Raw genomic sequence first — 15,655 nt, 5'->3', positions numbered from 1 at the left:
CAGCGCTATATAAAACTCAAATAAATAAATAAAGTTACAGCTTTAATTCCTCTTTAACAATTCCTTCATTGGTAGAAAAAACGTACTAGTTTAAGATGAATACAATTTGATTATAAGGACTAAGCTGGCAAATTATGCATGGCACATAGTACTAATCTGGGGACAAAGGAAAACCCTGAACAATTTAGCACACAAAAGGCAACAATATAATCCAGCCGCAATGTTTGTTCGTTTGTTCATTATTTGTGTTATGCAAACAATACTATGGGGCTAGCTTCTGGGCACAGAAAACATGAGAAATGGAAGCAGGTAGAGAAGATGTAAAATTAAAAAATCGCTGCCAGTGGCTCAGTCTCGTAAAGGGTGAGTTACAAAAATGCCCTTTGTCTGAAATCCAAGTACCCTGGGGAGTCTGACTCTACAGAGATGCTACTCATAAAATCTAAAGAGAGCGACTTACAAAGCTTTTTCTGCAAGTAGTGTAACATCTTTAATGACATGACACCAACATAGGATCGGGTGTATCAACAGATGAGGCATTTATGAAACTATTTATAGTGAGTTGCTGCACAGCAGGCTGATACTGGAATGAATGACATCATTACAAGAGACGTTCACCGAGCCTCCTTTCTGTCAGGCAGCCTCAGCCAGTCTTACAGCGCCCCGCACCTTGCTTCCGCCCACACTCTGCAGAGCGCACACATCTAAAGTTGAGTGTCGACTGATGCGTACTGAACATGCCACTAAGCTTTACACTAGAAGTGGGCATTTTCCACCTGGATTTCCAGTAGTAAGTCACACCTATTCATGAATAGCATCTGGTACAGCGCAACTTTGCCTGTCCTTTACACGTCACAAATACGTCACAATTTCATAACAGATACATGATATGAATGTGCACTTAGAGCATGTTTCTGCTATGGTCTTACAAAATTTATTAAGTGTTTCACTTTGACATTACTACTAAAGTTCATTTACTGTTGGACTAGTGAATTTACTTAAACTATGTGTTTAACAGTATTAAACAAGAAATTAATAAACCATCCTTAATTAGTAGACATGTATTCACTATAAAATTTAAATTTGCATTTCATAGTTTGTGCCTTAATACATTAATTGACATGTACTGTTCGGATAATTGAATAGTAACAATCCTCATATATGTAGAATGCGATTACTCTAGAAATGTCAAAGAGTTTATGGACTGTGTGCATTCATGTTTCATGTATTTCATTTAAATGTAGTTATTAGCCATACTTACATATGATTATCCTAAGGATTTACTGTATCCTCTATGTAATATGAACTTAATTTACGGGCCATTCATATTCATTTATGTTTAAATTTGCACACACATATTACATGTGCACTCTTGCTAATACTTTAAGTTGACATTTTAGGCCTATAATTCTTCATGCTGAATAAATTCTGTTTTTCATTTTCTGCTAACGTGACAATTCTTGCAGGTATTCACACGCCTTGTTAGTTGAAGTATAGATATATCACTGCACTAGTGATAGGGAGAAAGAGCCTGAATAGAAGACCTTGATGAAAGAACATTGTGGACCAAAGCGTTAACTTAAAGGTCTCTTCAGCAATGTTACAACCTAGCTTTGGGTGGGAAGACGATGTCATTTCCATGTCCCGTGTGGGATCCTTTGCAATTGTTGCAGTCTACAAAGTGAAAAGTGGAGAAAACAGTGGACCCCTGATGATGCGTGCAAAGGGTTGTGGTCCAAGAAGACTCTTGTGTGCTATAACTTGATGTTCACACTGTTGGAGAGCCTTTTCCTTTCAGAGTCCCTTCAGAACCCTGCAGATCCCTACAGGTTTCCTTTCCCCACCTTTCCCTGGGCATTGAGAGTTTCAGATGGCAATACTTTCCTTGATTCTTTGCTGAGTGTGACTTAGGCTAACACTTACTTCCCTGACCCAAGAAGACTCTTGACCAAGCTTCTGAATTGCTGACACCTTACCACTTATTTTTTCCTTGCCTAGTTTAAATTTCTTTTTTAGAACCATCCTTTTAGCTGGGACTCTACTTTTAGGTGATTGAGATTTATCCATGTATAGACAACAAAACCTGAGACTCTTCTAGGACCATCAGATTCTTTCTATTGTATTGCTGTGACTGAACTTCTTGTTTGCCTAATATTGGTTTGCCTCAGTTTCTTCCAAAGGTTAGAGTTTTCTATTGATATTCTGTACCTTTATAGCGTAGTGTTAGCAGTCATGCATCTTATCTTGATTCTAAATTTGTAATAAGCCTCCTTAACTCTAGTTACTGATTCCTGGTCCTTATTGTGTAGCCAAATGGGTTACACTGATTAATTAAATTTGACTGATGTAAATATTAACTCCCATCACCTCTCAGGCGGAAACTAAAAGGTCCATCTGAGGGCCAATGGTAAGTGAGTGGGTCCAGAAAACGCAGGATCACATCTTTGTGAATCGGCCCAAAAAGAGGAAGTGTCTGTAAACAAAGTTCCAAATTATGCTTACTTGAAAATGACAAATTTTCAGTTATGGGAGCTAAGGAGTATACTGGCCATCAAAAAATAGAAAGCACTTCTTCAAATCTATGCAAGGATAATTGGAGGAAATTCTTTGGGGAGATTAGTACAGCAAAAGTTGTAAGCATTAAAATGAACCAGAGGAAGCACTCATGCTTTACTATTATGGAATCAACAGGAGGAATCAGTCTCTTGCTTCGCTAATCTAGCATGATCATGCACTGCCTTTCATAATGGCTGCCACAAAGCAGTTTTATTTTCAAAATAATATACATGTGAAATATCTGACTTAGAAACATTCAAGTAGGTTACCCATGGAATTTATGGGCGTCCTCACTGAAAGCGGGGGCATCCAGCGTAGGTCCAGATGGGCCACACACATTGATATTTTTGGTGTAACTACTAATTATGTAAACGAGTTCCCCTTAGATTCACTGTATGTAAGTATATCTCTGTAAATGTATAAACCTAATAAGACTTTCAAAAATTGAGCTATATAAGATTTATGTTACTTACCTAGTAAGCATCTGTTCTTGGCATGTAGAGCTGTATATTCACATGCTTTGCATACTCCTGTCATCTAGTGTTGGGTCGGATGTTTGCAAGTTTTTCTTTGAAGAAGTCTTTCCAGTCACGAGATAAGGTGATTCCTCCTTTCGGTGATAGTGCGCATGGGCACCGACTTCATTGCTAGATTGTTTTCCCACAAGAGGGTGAGAATGGAGTACATAAGTGTAGTAGAGATGTCCATGCGTATGAATGTATAAGTAATAACTGCAACAACTATAGGTTCCCAGGGAGGCAAGAGGGCGCATGTGAATCTACAGCTCTACATGCCAAGAACAGATGCTTACTGGGTAGGTAACATAATCCATGCGAGGCATGCGTGCTGTAGATACACATGCTTTGCATAGACTATAAAGCAGTATACTCCCAAAGCGGTGGCTAACATGTAGATGTTGCAGTTGTTTGAAAAAGTATTTTAAGCACTGCTTGGCCTACATTAGCTTGCTGGTGTACTAACACATCTACACAATAGTGTTTGGTAAATGTGTGTAGTGTAGACCATGTAGCTGCCTTACATATGTCAGCTAGAGGGATGTTACCTAAGAAGGCCATAGTAGCCCCTATTTTCCGAGTGGAATGTGCTCTAGGGGATAAAGATAAAATTCTTTTAGCTTTTGCATAGCATGTTTGAATGCATTTAACAATCCGTCTTGAAATGCCAGAGTTAGATATGGGATTGGCTTTGTGAGGTGGAGCAAATGCAACAAACAGTTGTTTTGTTTTGCGAAAATCTTCTATGTAGTACAATAAGGCTCTTTTCCCATCAAGCGTGGGAAGAGCTCATTCTGCTACAGAATTAGGTTGAGGAGAAAATACAGGTAACTCAACTGATTGGTTTATATGAAAAGCAGAAACTACTTTGGGAAGGAATTTGGGGTTGATGCAAAGAACTACCCTGTCTTTGTGGAGCTGAATGAAGGGTTCTTCCAATGTTAATGCCTGTAGCTCACCAACTCTCCTCAATGAGGTGATTGCAATGAGGAAAGCACCCTTCCATGAAAGAAACTGTAAAGGACAATTATGCAGTGGTTCAAAAGGTGGACCCATAAGCCTTGTAGGGATAATGTTAAGATTCCACACTGGTGCAGGGGGAATTCTTGGTGGTATTACCCTTTTCAAACCTTTCATGAAGACTTTGATTACTGGAACTTTGAATAGTGATAAATGTTGTCTGTTTTGCAAATACGCAGCTACCGCTGCAAGTTGCAAATGAATAGATTTATAAGCCAGGCCAGTTTGCTGCAAGTGCAACAGGTAACAGATAATGTTTTGTATAGAAACATCTAGAGTATTAATCTTGCTGTTATTACAATAGACAACAAATCTTTTCCATTTTACTGCATAACAAGCTCTGGTAGTATACTTTCTTGCTTCCTTTAGAATAGTCATACAGTCTGGTGGTAGATTTAAATAACCAAACTCTATGACTCAGGAGCCGGATAGCTAAGTTTAGTGCTGTAGGATTTAGATGCCTGATTTCTCCATGGTTCTGAGTGAGGAGCCTGGGGGTGACATAAAGCTTTTGATGTGGAACAACTGACAGCTCCAACAGGGTGGTGTACCATGGTTAACGGGCCTATGTGGGAGCTACCAGAATCAGTGTGAGGGATGTTTGTCTGAACTTCTGAACCAGACACGGAATGAGTGGGACAAGGGGAAAAGCATAGGCAAATATCCCTGACAAGTTCATCCATGGGGCTTTGCCTTTTGAGAGTGGGTGTGGGAACCTGGAGCCAACTTTGCCCATTTTGTGTTGTCGATTGTGGTGAACAAGTCTATTTGTGGGAATCCCCATTGTTGGAAGTATGGAAGGAGAACTTGGGGATTAAGTTCCCACTCATGAATTTGCTGCCTCTTTCTGCTGAGGAGGTCGGAAATCTGATTGTTGGAAGGTGTTCTGCCAGAAGATAAATCCTGTGATGGATTGCCCAATTCCAAATGGCTTGAGAGAGGCGTGACAGTTGGAGAAAGGGTGTCCCCCCTGTTTTGTGCACAGTACATTGCTGTCATGCTGTCTGGGCGGACTAGTACAACTTTGCCTATGAGGTGAGTTTGAAAAGCTTTGAGCGCTAGAAACACTGCTAGAAGCTCTAGATAGTTGATGTGGAGACTTTTGTGCTTGTTGCTCCACAGACCTTGTATTGTGTAATCTTGGAGACGGGCACCCCAACCTGTCAGAGATGTGTCTGCTGTGAGCCCGATCTGTGGAATAGGGTCAATGAAAGGCTGCCCTTTTTGATAAAGTTTGTGGGTTCCACCACTGCAGAGAGCGATGGGTGTGGCCGTCTACCAACACTAGATCGGTTAATTGACCCTGCGACTGATTCCACTGACGTGCTAAACACTCTTGTAGGGGACGCATGTGGAGTCATGCATAGGGTACAATTGCGATGCAAGACGCCATCACTCCCAGCAGTTGCATGAACACTCTGGCTGGTAAAGTTTGGTTGGGTTGAAACTGTAGTATCATAGACTGAATGTTGTGAATTCTGGCTACATTGGGAGAGGCTAGAGCTTTGAGAGTGTCGAGAGTGGCTCCTAGATAAGACTGCATCTGTGAAGGATGTAGGTGAGATTTTTGTGCATTGACCGTGAAGCCCAGTTGATGAAGTGGGTCTACTGTGGTCTGAGTATGTCATAGATAGTTTTGGTAAGTGCTGACTTTGATGAGCCAGTCGTCTAGGTAGGGGAAGACGTGAATATGTTGTCTTCTGAGATGAACTGCGAATACTGCCAGACATTTGGTAAATACTCTGAGAGCAGTAGTCACTCCAAACAGGAGTACTTTGAACTGGTAATGTTTGTCTGCTATTACAAATCTGAGGCATTTGCGATGAGCTGGATGAATTGAAATGTGAAAATATGTGTCTTTTAAGTCTACAGTAGACATAAAATCTCCCTTCTGCAAAAGTGGAAGTACCTGTTGAAGGGTTACCATGTGAAAGTGCTCTGACAGTATATATTGGTTTAACTGTCCGAGATCCAGAATAGGTCTTAAGGAGCCGTCCTTTTTGGGGATCAGAAAGTAGAGAGAGTAAACCCCTGAACCGTGGTACTGTAGTGGAACTGGTTCTATGGCTCTCTTTAGTAAGAGAGATTGCACTTCTTGTTGGAGCCACTGCAATGGGTCTGGCGACAATTTGTGAGAGTGAGGTGGAATGGTTGGAGGATTGGAGGTAAGCTCCAGGCAATAACCATGTTAGATAATTCCCATCACCCATTTGTCGGTTGTTATAGATTGCCAAATGGGGAGAAACTGGTGAAGTCTTCCCTCGACAGGTGTGGAATGGCTTGAGGGAAGCGTGGGGAAGTCACTGCTTATTAAGGGAAGGGGAGTTGCTAGTTGTTGTGCCCTTACCCTTGTCTTTGGAGTAGTTTCCTCTATACCCTCTTCTAAAAAAGCCTCTTGAGGAAGAGGACTGGTTATTACCTTTGTAAGAGGAAGCATTCTGGTCAGAGGGTGTGCTTTTGGACCCTGCTCGGTAAAAGGAGCGGCGAAAGGAGCCTCTGTTTGAAGGAGACTGGAGTGTTCCCATGGACTTTGCCACTTCGGTATCCTTTTTCTTGTTCTCAAGCACCTGATCGACCTCAGGACCAAAAAGATGTTCTTTGTCAAAGGGTGTATTTAAAATAAATTGTTGGACTTCGGGCTTAAAGCAGGAAATCCTTAACCAAGCATGCCTTCTGAGTAGGATGCTAGTGTTGACTTCTCTAGCTGCGGTGTCAGCAGCATCAAGAGCACATCTTATTGAAAAAATGGAAATTAGCTTTCCTTCATGTACCAAGTCTTGCGCTTTTGCTTTATGCTCATCTGGGAGATATTGGAGCAATTGCTCTGTTTCATCCCAGTGCACCCTGTCATATCTGGCTAAAAGGCACCGCACCAGTGATTGGCAGCTTGAGCAGCTATGCATTTGCCAGAAGTGTCTATTAGCTTGGATTCTTTATCCGGGGAGGAGCGTCCCCAGAGGTTTGGGAATTGGCTCGCTTGAGAGCATTGGACACTACCAGTGAGTCTAATAGTAATTGGCCCTTAATAAATACTGGATCTGTTGGAGAGGGTTTATATTTCTTATCGACTCTAGCATTCAAGATGCGTGCATGCATGGGATCTTAAAAAATTTGGCAGCGTGTCTCATCATACCTTTAAGCATAGGGAGTGTTTGGGTAGACCTGTGTACGGATCCTAGTGTCTCAAACATAAAATCCTCTTCTAAGGATTCTTTGTGTAGTACCACCCCATGGTATTCTGTGGCCCTGGCAATGAGTTCTTGATAAGATACATTGTCATCAGGTGGAGATGGCTTGGCAGGGTAAAGGTATGGCTCATTGTCTAATGGAGGGTCAAATGTGTAATCCTTCCATGGATCTAATGGTAATTGCATGTCCCCCTCATCAATATCATCGCTGTCAGGTTTAGATAGTGGAGAACCCTGAGGTGTGATGTGCAAAGGATTTAAAGTCAGAGAAGAGGGTGGAAGTGGAGGGGATACTGGTGGTGGATGAAAAGGGCTGGTACCAACCTTCTTCTTCTTTAAAGGGATCTTGTAATGTCTGTCGTCATCAGGAAGCTTGTGTTTATGAGGGAGCTTAGTATGAATATGTCCTGTATCTGGGTTAATATAAAGTTGTTTAGGATCCAATTTTGGAGCAACAATGTCTAAATGTGGATCCAAAGGGACATCTTTCGGTTGCAGCGCTTACATTTTTGGTGCCGAGATGGGACGGACTTTGGGCGCTGGAAATTTTGGCTCTAAAGGCTGTTTCTTTTTCAGCGTGGAGGGTTTCGGCTCCAAGCAGGATTTGTACTTCGAACCGGAGGATTTCGGTTCTGAAGAGGATTTGGGTCGACTCAGTCCAAAGCCGGAAGGCTTGACTGGGTGTTTCGGTGCTGAGCCAGAAGGTAGGGCATAGGAAACTTCGTCTCAGTGCCGACCTTGGCCAGAAGGCATAGGTGGTGCCGAAGCCTTAGGGTTTGTGGGAGTGGGTTGATGGGACAAGGGGTCTTCGGTACTCATGCCATCCTGTCCCTGGGGAAGTTCTTTGACATTGAGATCAATTTCGAGCTCTGGAATCGACTCCGGAATAGAGAAGGCCTCTTCCTCACTACCGCTGATGCACCAATTTCTTCTTGCCCGGACTCTTCACCGAAGATATCCGGCGTGTCTTCAATGTTTTGACACTGCATCTCTCGACGTCGAGCCTGACGATCTCGAAGGGTTTTCTTCAACTGAAACGATCGGCAAGCATTGCAGTCTTCATCTTTGTGCTCCGGAGACAAGCACAAGTTGCACACCTGGTGTGAGTCGGTGGGTGGATACTTTGCGTGGCACTGAGGACAGAATTTGAACAGAGTCCATTCCATCGATGGAGGGCTGGACCGACGTGGTTATGCCCGAAAGCCGTCCACAAAGCTTTCCGATCGAAAAAGTAGATTTCATTGACCGGCACAATACGCGGAGTAGTGGGAAACGCGTACAAAACAATACTGTCGAGCCTAGAGTGGATTGTGCACTGAGGGGAACCCGAAGGTCGGTTTCGAACCGGAACGCAGCAATACAGGTCCGAATCCGATGGCGGAAAAAAACAATCTAACAATGGAGTTGATGCCCATGAGCACTATCACAGAAAGGAGAAGTCACCTTACCTCGTGACTGGAAAGACTTCTTTGAAGAAAAACAACTTGCAAACATCCGCACCCACACTAGATGGCAGGAGTATGCAAAGCATGTGTATCTACAGCACACATGCCTCGAACATGATACTAATAGATAGGATTATACAAAGAACTGGCAAACGATGAAAATGAGAGAGAGAAATAGACATAAAGAGAATCAGATGCAGACAGAAATATAAACATAAAGAGAACGACAGAAATCCACAGAGGCAAACGCAAAGTCATGGGAACCACAAATTGCAAGAAGTCGGTTAAAGTTGTCCCAATTGTCTGGGGGAATTCTGAAGGTTGCAAACTCCTCCACTTATAAACCCATTAGTCCGGCAGTGGAGGTGTATAAAACTCAAGCCAAAGCGGCAGCATCTTATGGTGGAGAACTATGGGGGTATAAAGCGGGGGGTAGGAATTGTTAATGTAGAAAATAATTTTCTTAGGCGTCTTCTTGCCCTTCCCCGTGGTACACCCCTTTTCCCCCTAAGATTAGATTTGGGTTTACCCTCCATAAGAGATGATCTGGAATTAATGTCATTAAGATTTTGGCACAGGCTCTGGTCCACTGGTGAGCTTGTACATTACAGGCAAGAGCTCACTCATGTAATGAACTTGAACCAGTGTGACAAAATCCCGTGGTTGGCCTCCATAAAGGAAGAACTTTATCGGTTGGGACTCCCTGAATTATGGGAGTTCCCTGAACAAGGCTACCATAGGGTTTCACGAAAACGTCTTGTGGGGATATATAAGGAGAAAAGTCTTGCTTCCCTGGTCTCGGCATCCAATAAGGGTATTCTGACTGATCGATTTTTGGTTTCCAAGGATTCATATCAGTTTGAAGGGTTTATGGACATTATCTTCCCCATTATATAAAGAAAATTGTTCATTCAATGGAGGTTAGGGACTCTGCCCATTAAAACCTTTACTTATAAATGGACAAAGAGGGATGATAAAATCTGTCCAGGATGTTGTTCCCATGATGAGGAAGAAATTCATCTTCTGTTTTTTTGCCCAGCTTATAACAGACCAAGGAAACACTGGTTAGTTCCACTTTGCAGAAATTTAGGTATAAGGAGCCACCTGCACTCGTATAGAATATTGAAAACGAGTACCGCTCCCCACATAGTCTTTGCAATTGCCAAATTTTTAACGGCTATGTGGCGGATAAGGTCTAAAGCGCTAAAAGATTGATTTTTGCTGGAATGGATTGCAACTGTCCTTTGTGATTAGAAAGTTATGTATACTGATTTTATGTGTTTTAGTAATGATTTTTACATGTAGTGGATGTTTTATGTTGATATTGTACCATTGCATCTTTTATGGCCAAACTGGCCGAAATAAAGAAATAAACTGAATAGACATAAAGAGAATCAGATGCAGACAGAAATATAAACATAAAGAGAAGGACAGAAATCCAAAGAGGCAAACGCAAAGTCCAGAGACTGAAGGTAAACGAAAAAATAGGTTTTCGAAGGAACACAGAGATAAATTAGTGAGAACAAGCAAGGGAAATTAATTTACAGAGCAGCATAGATCAATATGTCGACAGATAAATAAAAGATGCAAATCAATGGATTTGAAATAATTACCTCCATGTTGTTTTTAGCTTCTTGGACTTTTGTGTGCATTCTGGCTGCATGCATTTGTTTCAAAGATTCATCTCCAGAAATAATGTTTGTTACAACGTGCAGATTTGCTTCTGCTGCTGCAACATGCTCCTGGCAAAGATTTCTTTTGTCAAATATGCTCTGTTGAGAAGAAAAATATAATTTCTAATGAGATCCATTAATACCTTATGAACCTAATTGTTTGTGTGCAGTAATGCACACATCAACATTTGCTTTTTTTAACAAGTTCTTCACTTACAGCAACAAATAAGTACAGAATGAGAGGAAATGTTTGGCTGCTGTAAATGCACAACTTAATAAAAAAATTATGCTATTAACAATAAATTTAACAATCACAATACAAAACGTCAGTGATCTAGGGCAGGATCCACAAATATTTCCGATTGTAAGTGTAAGTTGCACAGCAAAGGTCGTAACTGTGTGCATAAAGGTCACATCCTAATTCCTATTAAATTCCATTCCCTACACAAAATTCTGTTTGCACAGGGATCAGAAGTATGAGTTGTGTGGTAATGACAGCAGCCCATGTAATTTTCCCTTTATGAATTCTGACAGCTTGCAGTAAGCCACCCAGCAGCTGGGACAGGAGGAAAAGGTCACATTCCAATTCCTAGTAAATTCCATTCCCTACACAAAATCCTGTTTGCACAAGGATCAAAAGTATGAGTTGTGTAGTAATGATCGCAACCCATGTAATTTTTCCCTTATGAATTCTGACAGGTTGTGGTAACCCACCCAGCAGCTATGACAGCGGAATCCTGAGGCCGGGAGTAGCCGATGATTTAAATTATGGGACGGAGGACCCCTTGTGGCCGAGTCCAGAGAGGGACACTGAGTGGTGACTCTAACTGAACCGCAGAGACCCTTCACGAAGGCTTAGGCCAGATGGGAATGGGGTCTTCCCCAAGAATGGGCATTCCAGAAAGTAAAAGAAGCACTGTCCCATGAAACAACAATGGTTTACTGTGACCCCCAGAAACGTATGAAGCTGAAAGTGGGTGCTTGCTACCCCTTTGGGCCTGGGAGCTTGCCTTGGGCAAGAACAAAGTAGAGATGTTTGGGCTCCTGTGGCCTTTGCCAGCCCAGCTCTGACTGATGTCGAGTCAGTATTCCCAAATTGAGAGAGAAGCCTTGGGCCATCAAGTGGGAATGGCCCCACTTTCATCTATATCTGTACAGGTGCAGCTTCATTGTAGTCATGAGCACAAGCCTCTTGTTAATCTCTTTCAAGGTACGTCACAGAACACACCCACAAGAATCGAAAAATGGGTGGTGCAATTACAACAGTACCGCCTGAACGGCACCTATCGACAGGACCGGTTTCTGGTTGGGGCACTTGGAGAACAGTACAAAGCCCGCTGGACTACACACTAAAAGCACTGAAAAATATGTGTCAATTGTTCCTTAAGCAGCGTGTCCACAATCCAGAGAAACTAGACAAGATGAGGGTCTGCAAAAGGTGCTGGAAGCCCTGCAACAGGATGAAGGGAGGCAGAGATGTTTTAAGGCATGAGCAAAGTGGTCTCCGGCCCAAGGCCCCAGCCTTTCAGGGAGGCCCTGATAGAGCCAGCTCTGATTTTCACACAGTCCTGCCCTGATAACCTTGATTCTTAAACATAGATTGTTTCAAATACCATATTCCCTTGAATCATTTTTAGTATGGGTGATGTGTGGGAGTCTATTACAGACATTTTGCAGAGAAATGATTGTTGTTCAACACCATGCAACATCCTAAGAAAAAGTACCTTTTAAATTGAAACAGGACTTCACATATGAGAAATGGCAGTCGTCGCAGAGATTATTTGCAATGATATTAGTGAGCTGCTGCTATGTTACAATATTGAAAACACACATCGCTATTCATGAATTTTAGATGGAAACACATTTAGAATTTGGAGGAGTTTGCCTGTGCAGTGTCTGTGACCTTGTAAAAGAGGGCATGAAAAAGCCCAAATCGGATCATAAATTAAAAGCTGCTCTAAACAAGGGCTCCCAAAATACGTTTGGCAAGGTCCCCCAAAACCCATAAGATGTCCCTGAGTGGAAGATGTTTCTCATCCAGCTCCAGAAATATAAGAAGTCAAAAGAAATAATAAGCAACTTATGGAGAACTTGGATGGAACTAAGTGCCACCGAGGATGGTCTCATATTGCGAGCCAGATGTCCCTTTGGCATTACAAGACATTGTTGTCACCCTAGCACACCAAGGGCACCAAGGTGTCTCCAAGTCGCATCTACAGGAAAAACTGTGGTTCTCAGGGATGCATCAGATCGTAGAAGAATGCCAAGACTGCCAACTAAACAGTAAGGTAAAACGACCAGCCCCCGTTATCACAGAGGATCCCCGTATCTCCTGTAGACCAAAGTCAGTGCAGAGTTTGGGAGCTTCCTAGATGAATGCACCACCTGGCCGTAATGGATGCCCACTCAAAGTTCCTATGGTTGCAATCATAATACTCCTATATTTGAATACATAGAGCCCAGGCTGGAGAGAATACTTTCCGAGTACGGGCTACTCATAGAGCAAAGGCTGGCCAGCCTTCCAAGAGCATGACATCTAAACATACCTCACCCAACTTAATGTGACCATGGCAGGATCCCATCCTGATGGCCCCAGGTGAATAGAAATGTCATACTCCATATGAAAGAGGCCTATGGTGAGTGGTGTCAGTGAGGGGAACACTGGTCACTGCCCAGAGGGAAACAAAGGTGGTTACACAGAACATTTCATAATTTAAGAACATTTCTTAAAATGCTGAAACACAGAGCGAAGTGCCAGAAAACCCCCATGAAGAGTGAGGAAAGTCAAGAGGGGAGAATGAATGAGAGTGTTTTACCCACTTTCACTCAATCCAACCTTAACACCCAGTTATTGAAACAGCCGGAGAATCCTCCAGAACACCATCTGAATCAGTAGCAATTGCCCCAGAGCTGACCGAATCATCCCGCCATAGCCAGTGAAATGGCATAAGACCAAACCCTGCACCCGCTCAGACTGCAAGACTTTCTCTGCTGTAATTGGATCCCACGGAACCTAGATCACGGTTCTCTAAAGTCGGCCTGAAGGGCCAGATACATGCCATATTTTTAAGATAACCACATTTATCTAAATGGGGATATACTAAAAATATAGCATAGATCTGGCCCTCTAGTACCAACTTTGGAGAACCTGACTTAGAGGAAAGACACCCAGGGATGAGAGGTGTTAAGAAGAATCCAAAGTGGGGTGGGATTTTGTGAGCCAAATGGCAGCTACGACACAGCCACTCTAGCATCACAAGTACCCCAAGGTCGGACAAGTCTGAAAGTTTAAATAAAAGGGCGCTGGACTGCTCGTGTCCAAGTGCAGGGAGACACACTGAAGTTGGGTGTGTTATTGTACTTTGTTTCCAGGCCTCGCCCAATGCCCATTTTACACAGGTCAAACCTGCAGATTTAAACCGGGGGAAATTAATAACACATCTGGAAACACGCTGGATTTGATTTGAAAAGCACCAAATTCTGCGCTCAATGAGAAAAACTCAGAATGCAAAGTATCAACTGCAAATGGTAAATATTTAACCACTGTATCGGTTATTACCATGTGTGATAAATCCGTCATCTAGGCCTCTTGTAATCAGGGCCTAAGTCAAGCTCTAATGATTTTTACATTTCTGGAGTTTTCATACAAGCATGAAAAATCCACAAAATGCCCAGATGTTCTCACAGAGGGTACATAGGTGCTGCAAAGTGAGTTTAAACATAATGAGTAAACAAAATAGCGACAAAAAATTCAAGAAATCGGTCATAATGCCGTCTCTGTTCCCCTTGTGATGGCAGTGCTGGTTATCTCCTTTTAAATTGTTATCTCCAGATAATATAAGAACACGTTACTTATTTTTAATGATTTATCTTTCTCATCTTTTCCTACAAAACATGCACTCAAGTAATTCCCATTTAACAATGTGGCTTATATGGCTACCTCAGTCTGACTTTGAAACACCAGCACTATTTCAGAAGCAAAATGTAGAACTGAGTTTGCAACCTACATGTGAAAGTGAAGGAGTTGTGGCATCATGACATAAGTCATCTGTTTCATGCTGGTACTTGGATAGTCTTAGCATGCCTCTCTGAGGCATCAGCTCCTCTAAGTCATAGTGTACTAGTTATGTTATATATGGAAATATGGATGGTAAACGAGAGAGATAAAACTGTTTTATTGACCTACCTTCAGAGATTCTTCTGGTGAGGTGTCTACTGATTCTTGAAGTCTCATATTATCAACAATACCTTCTGATTCCAATATCCAGTTTTCCACTTGGTTTAGATGCTCTTCAAATGTGTCCATCTCTAATAGAAGCCGTTTAACTTTTTCAGTAATAAGTGAAGGCGTTTCTGCAGTCTATGAGGAAGAAAAATAGAGTTTCAGTGTTTTGAAATAGTTGTGTGTAGTGGCATACCCATAAAAATGTGAAGTGATGGATTGGTCACTCAAAATTATTTGCATATGTTGCAAGTCATATCTTTAATTGCACTTTTTTTTACTTATCCAAGTGATTTTCAAGTTTTAGTGCCGGATTCTTAATTTTTCAAATTATTTATTTATAGAATTAATACAGCACACAATACAAAAATAATCATTTCAAGAAGCGATTTGAAAACAGTTTTGGATTTCTGTAGCAATGTTAGAACAGTGTCTTAGATGGAACGAGAGCTGAGGGTAGATAATGTTTATCTGAATTTTGATACAGATTTCATAAAAAAGCCATGAGAGTGGGTTGCGCTTTGGGGCTGGGCAGCAGGTTTGTCAGGGTGAAACAGATGCTGGCTACAGTGGATCACTGACGAAATTGGATGTCATAATTGATTGATGCCGATAGTATGATTCAACCGTGATTCACTGAAATATGAAACATAAGGTACTGGAATACCGTGAAGGTATTGGCTGTATTATAGTGAGCATTACAACAAAGCACTGAGCAGAAGAGCATGAGTGAGGTCCACAATGTGTCACAGTTTGTTACTGGAACTAAGGATTACAAAGCCCTGAAGAAGAGATTATATCGCAAAATACTTGTTGACTTGGCTGTTGGTTGTTTATGAACGCTATGAAGTTTTGGAGAGCATATCTGTGAAGAGTCTGTTTGAAAACAAAGAACTTATATGGATCTTTGAATGGATATTTGTGTTTTTCTCAAAAAATGAACTAATGTGAAACGTTTCAAGGTTTGTTTGAGGAAAATGAATAAAATCTAGAAAAGCCTGAGGTACATCCTGGAGAATATAACAAGGAACCTATT

At 41.9% G+C, this 15,655-nt stretch overlaps 1 protein-coding gene across 1 annotated transcript in view; it reads right to left on the bottom strand.

Annotated features, from left to right (window-relative positions):
- Positions 1-15,655, bottom strand: part of LOC146798868 (nesprin-2-like) — a 1,144,883-nt gene that overhangs the window by 889,738 nt on the left and 239,490 nt on the right. Inside the window, exons 19-20 of the mRNA XM_085627789.1 lie at positions 14,584-14,757; positions 10,338-10,496 (exon numbers count right to left, since the gene is read on the bottom strand). Of these exons, the coding sequence (XP_085483915.1) occupies positions 10,338-10,496; positions 14,584-14,757 (333 nt within the window). The remainder of the gene's footprint in view (positions 1-10,337; positions 10,497-14,583; positions 14,758-15,655) is intronic.

Source organism: Triturus cristatus, chromosome 9 (assembly GCF_964204655.1).
Source record: "Triturus cristatus chromosome 9, aTriCri1.1, whole genome shotgun sequence".
Lineage (NCBI taxonomy): Eukaryota > Metazoa > Chordata > Amphibia > Caudata > Salamandridae > Triturus > Triturus cristatus.
Note: the sequence above shows the minus strand (reverse complement) of the source record. Positions and strands in the feature narration are given on the sequence as shown.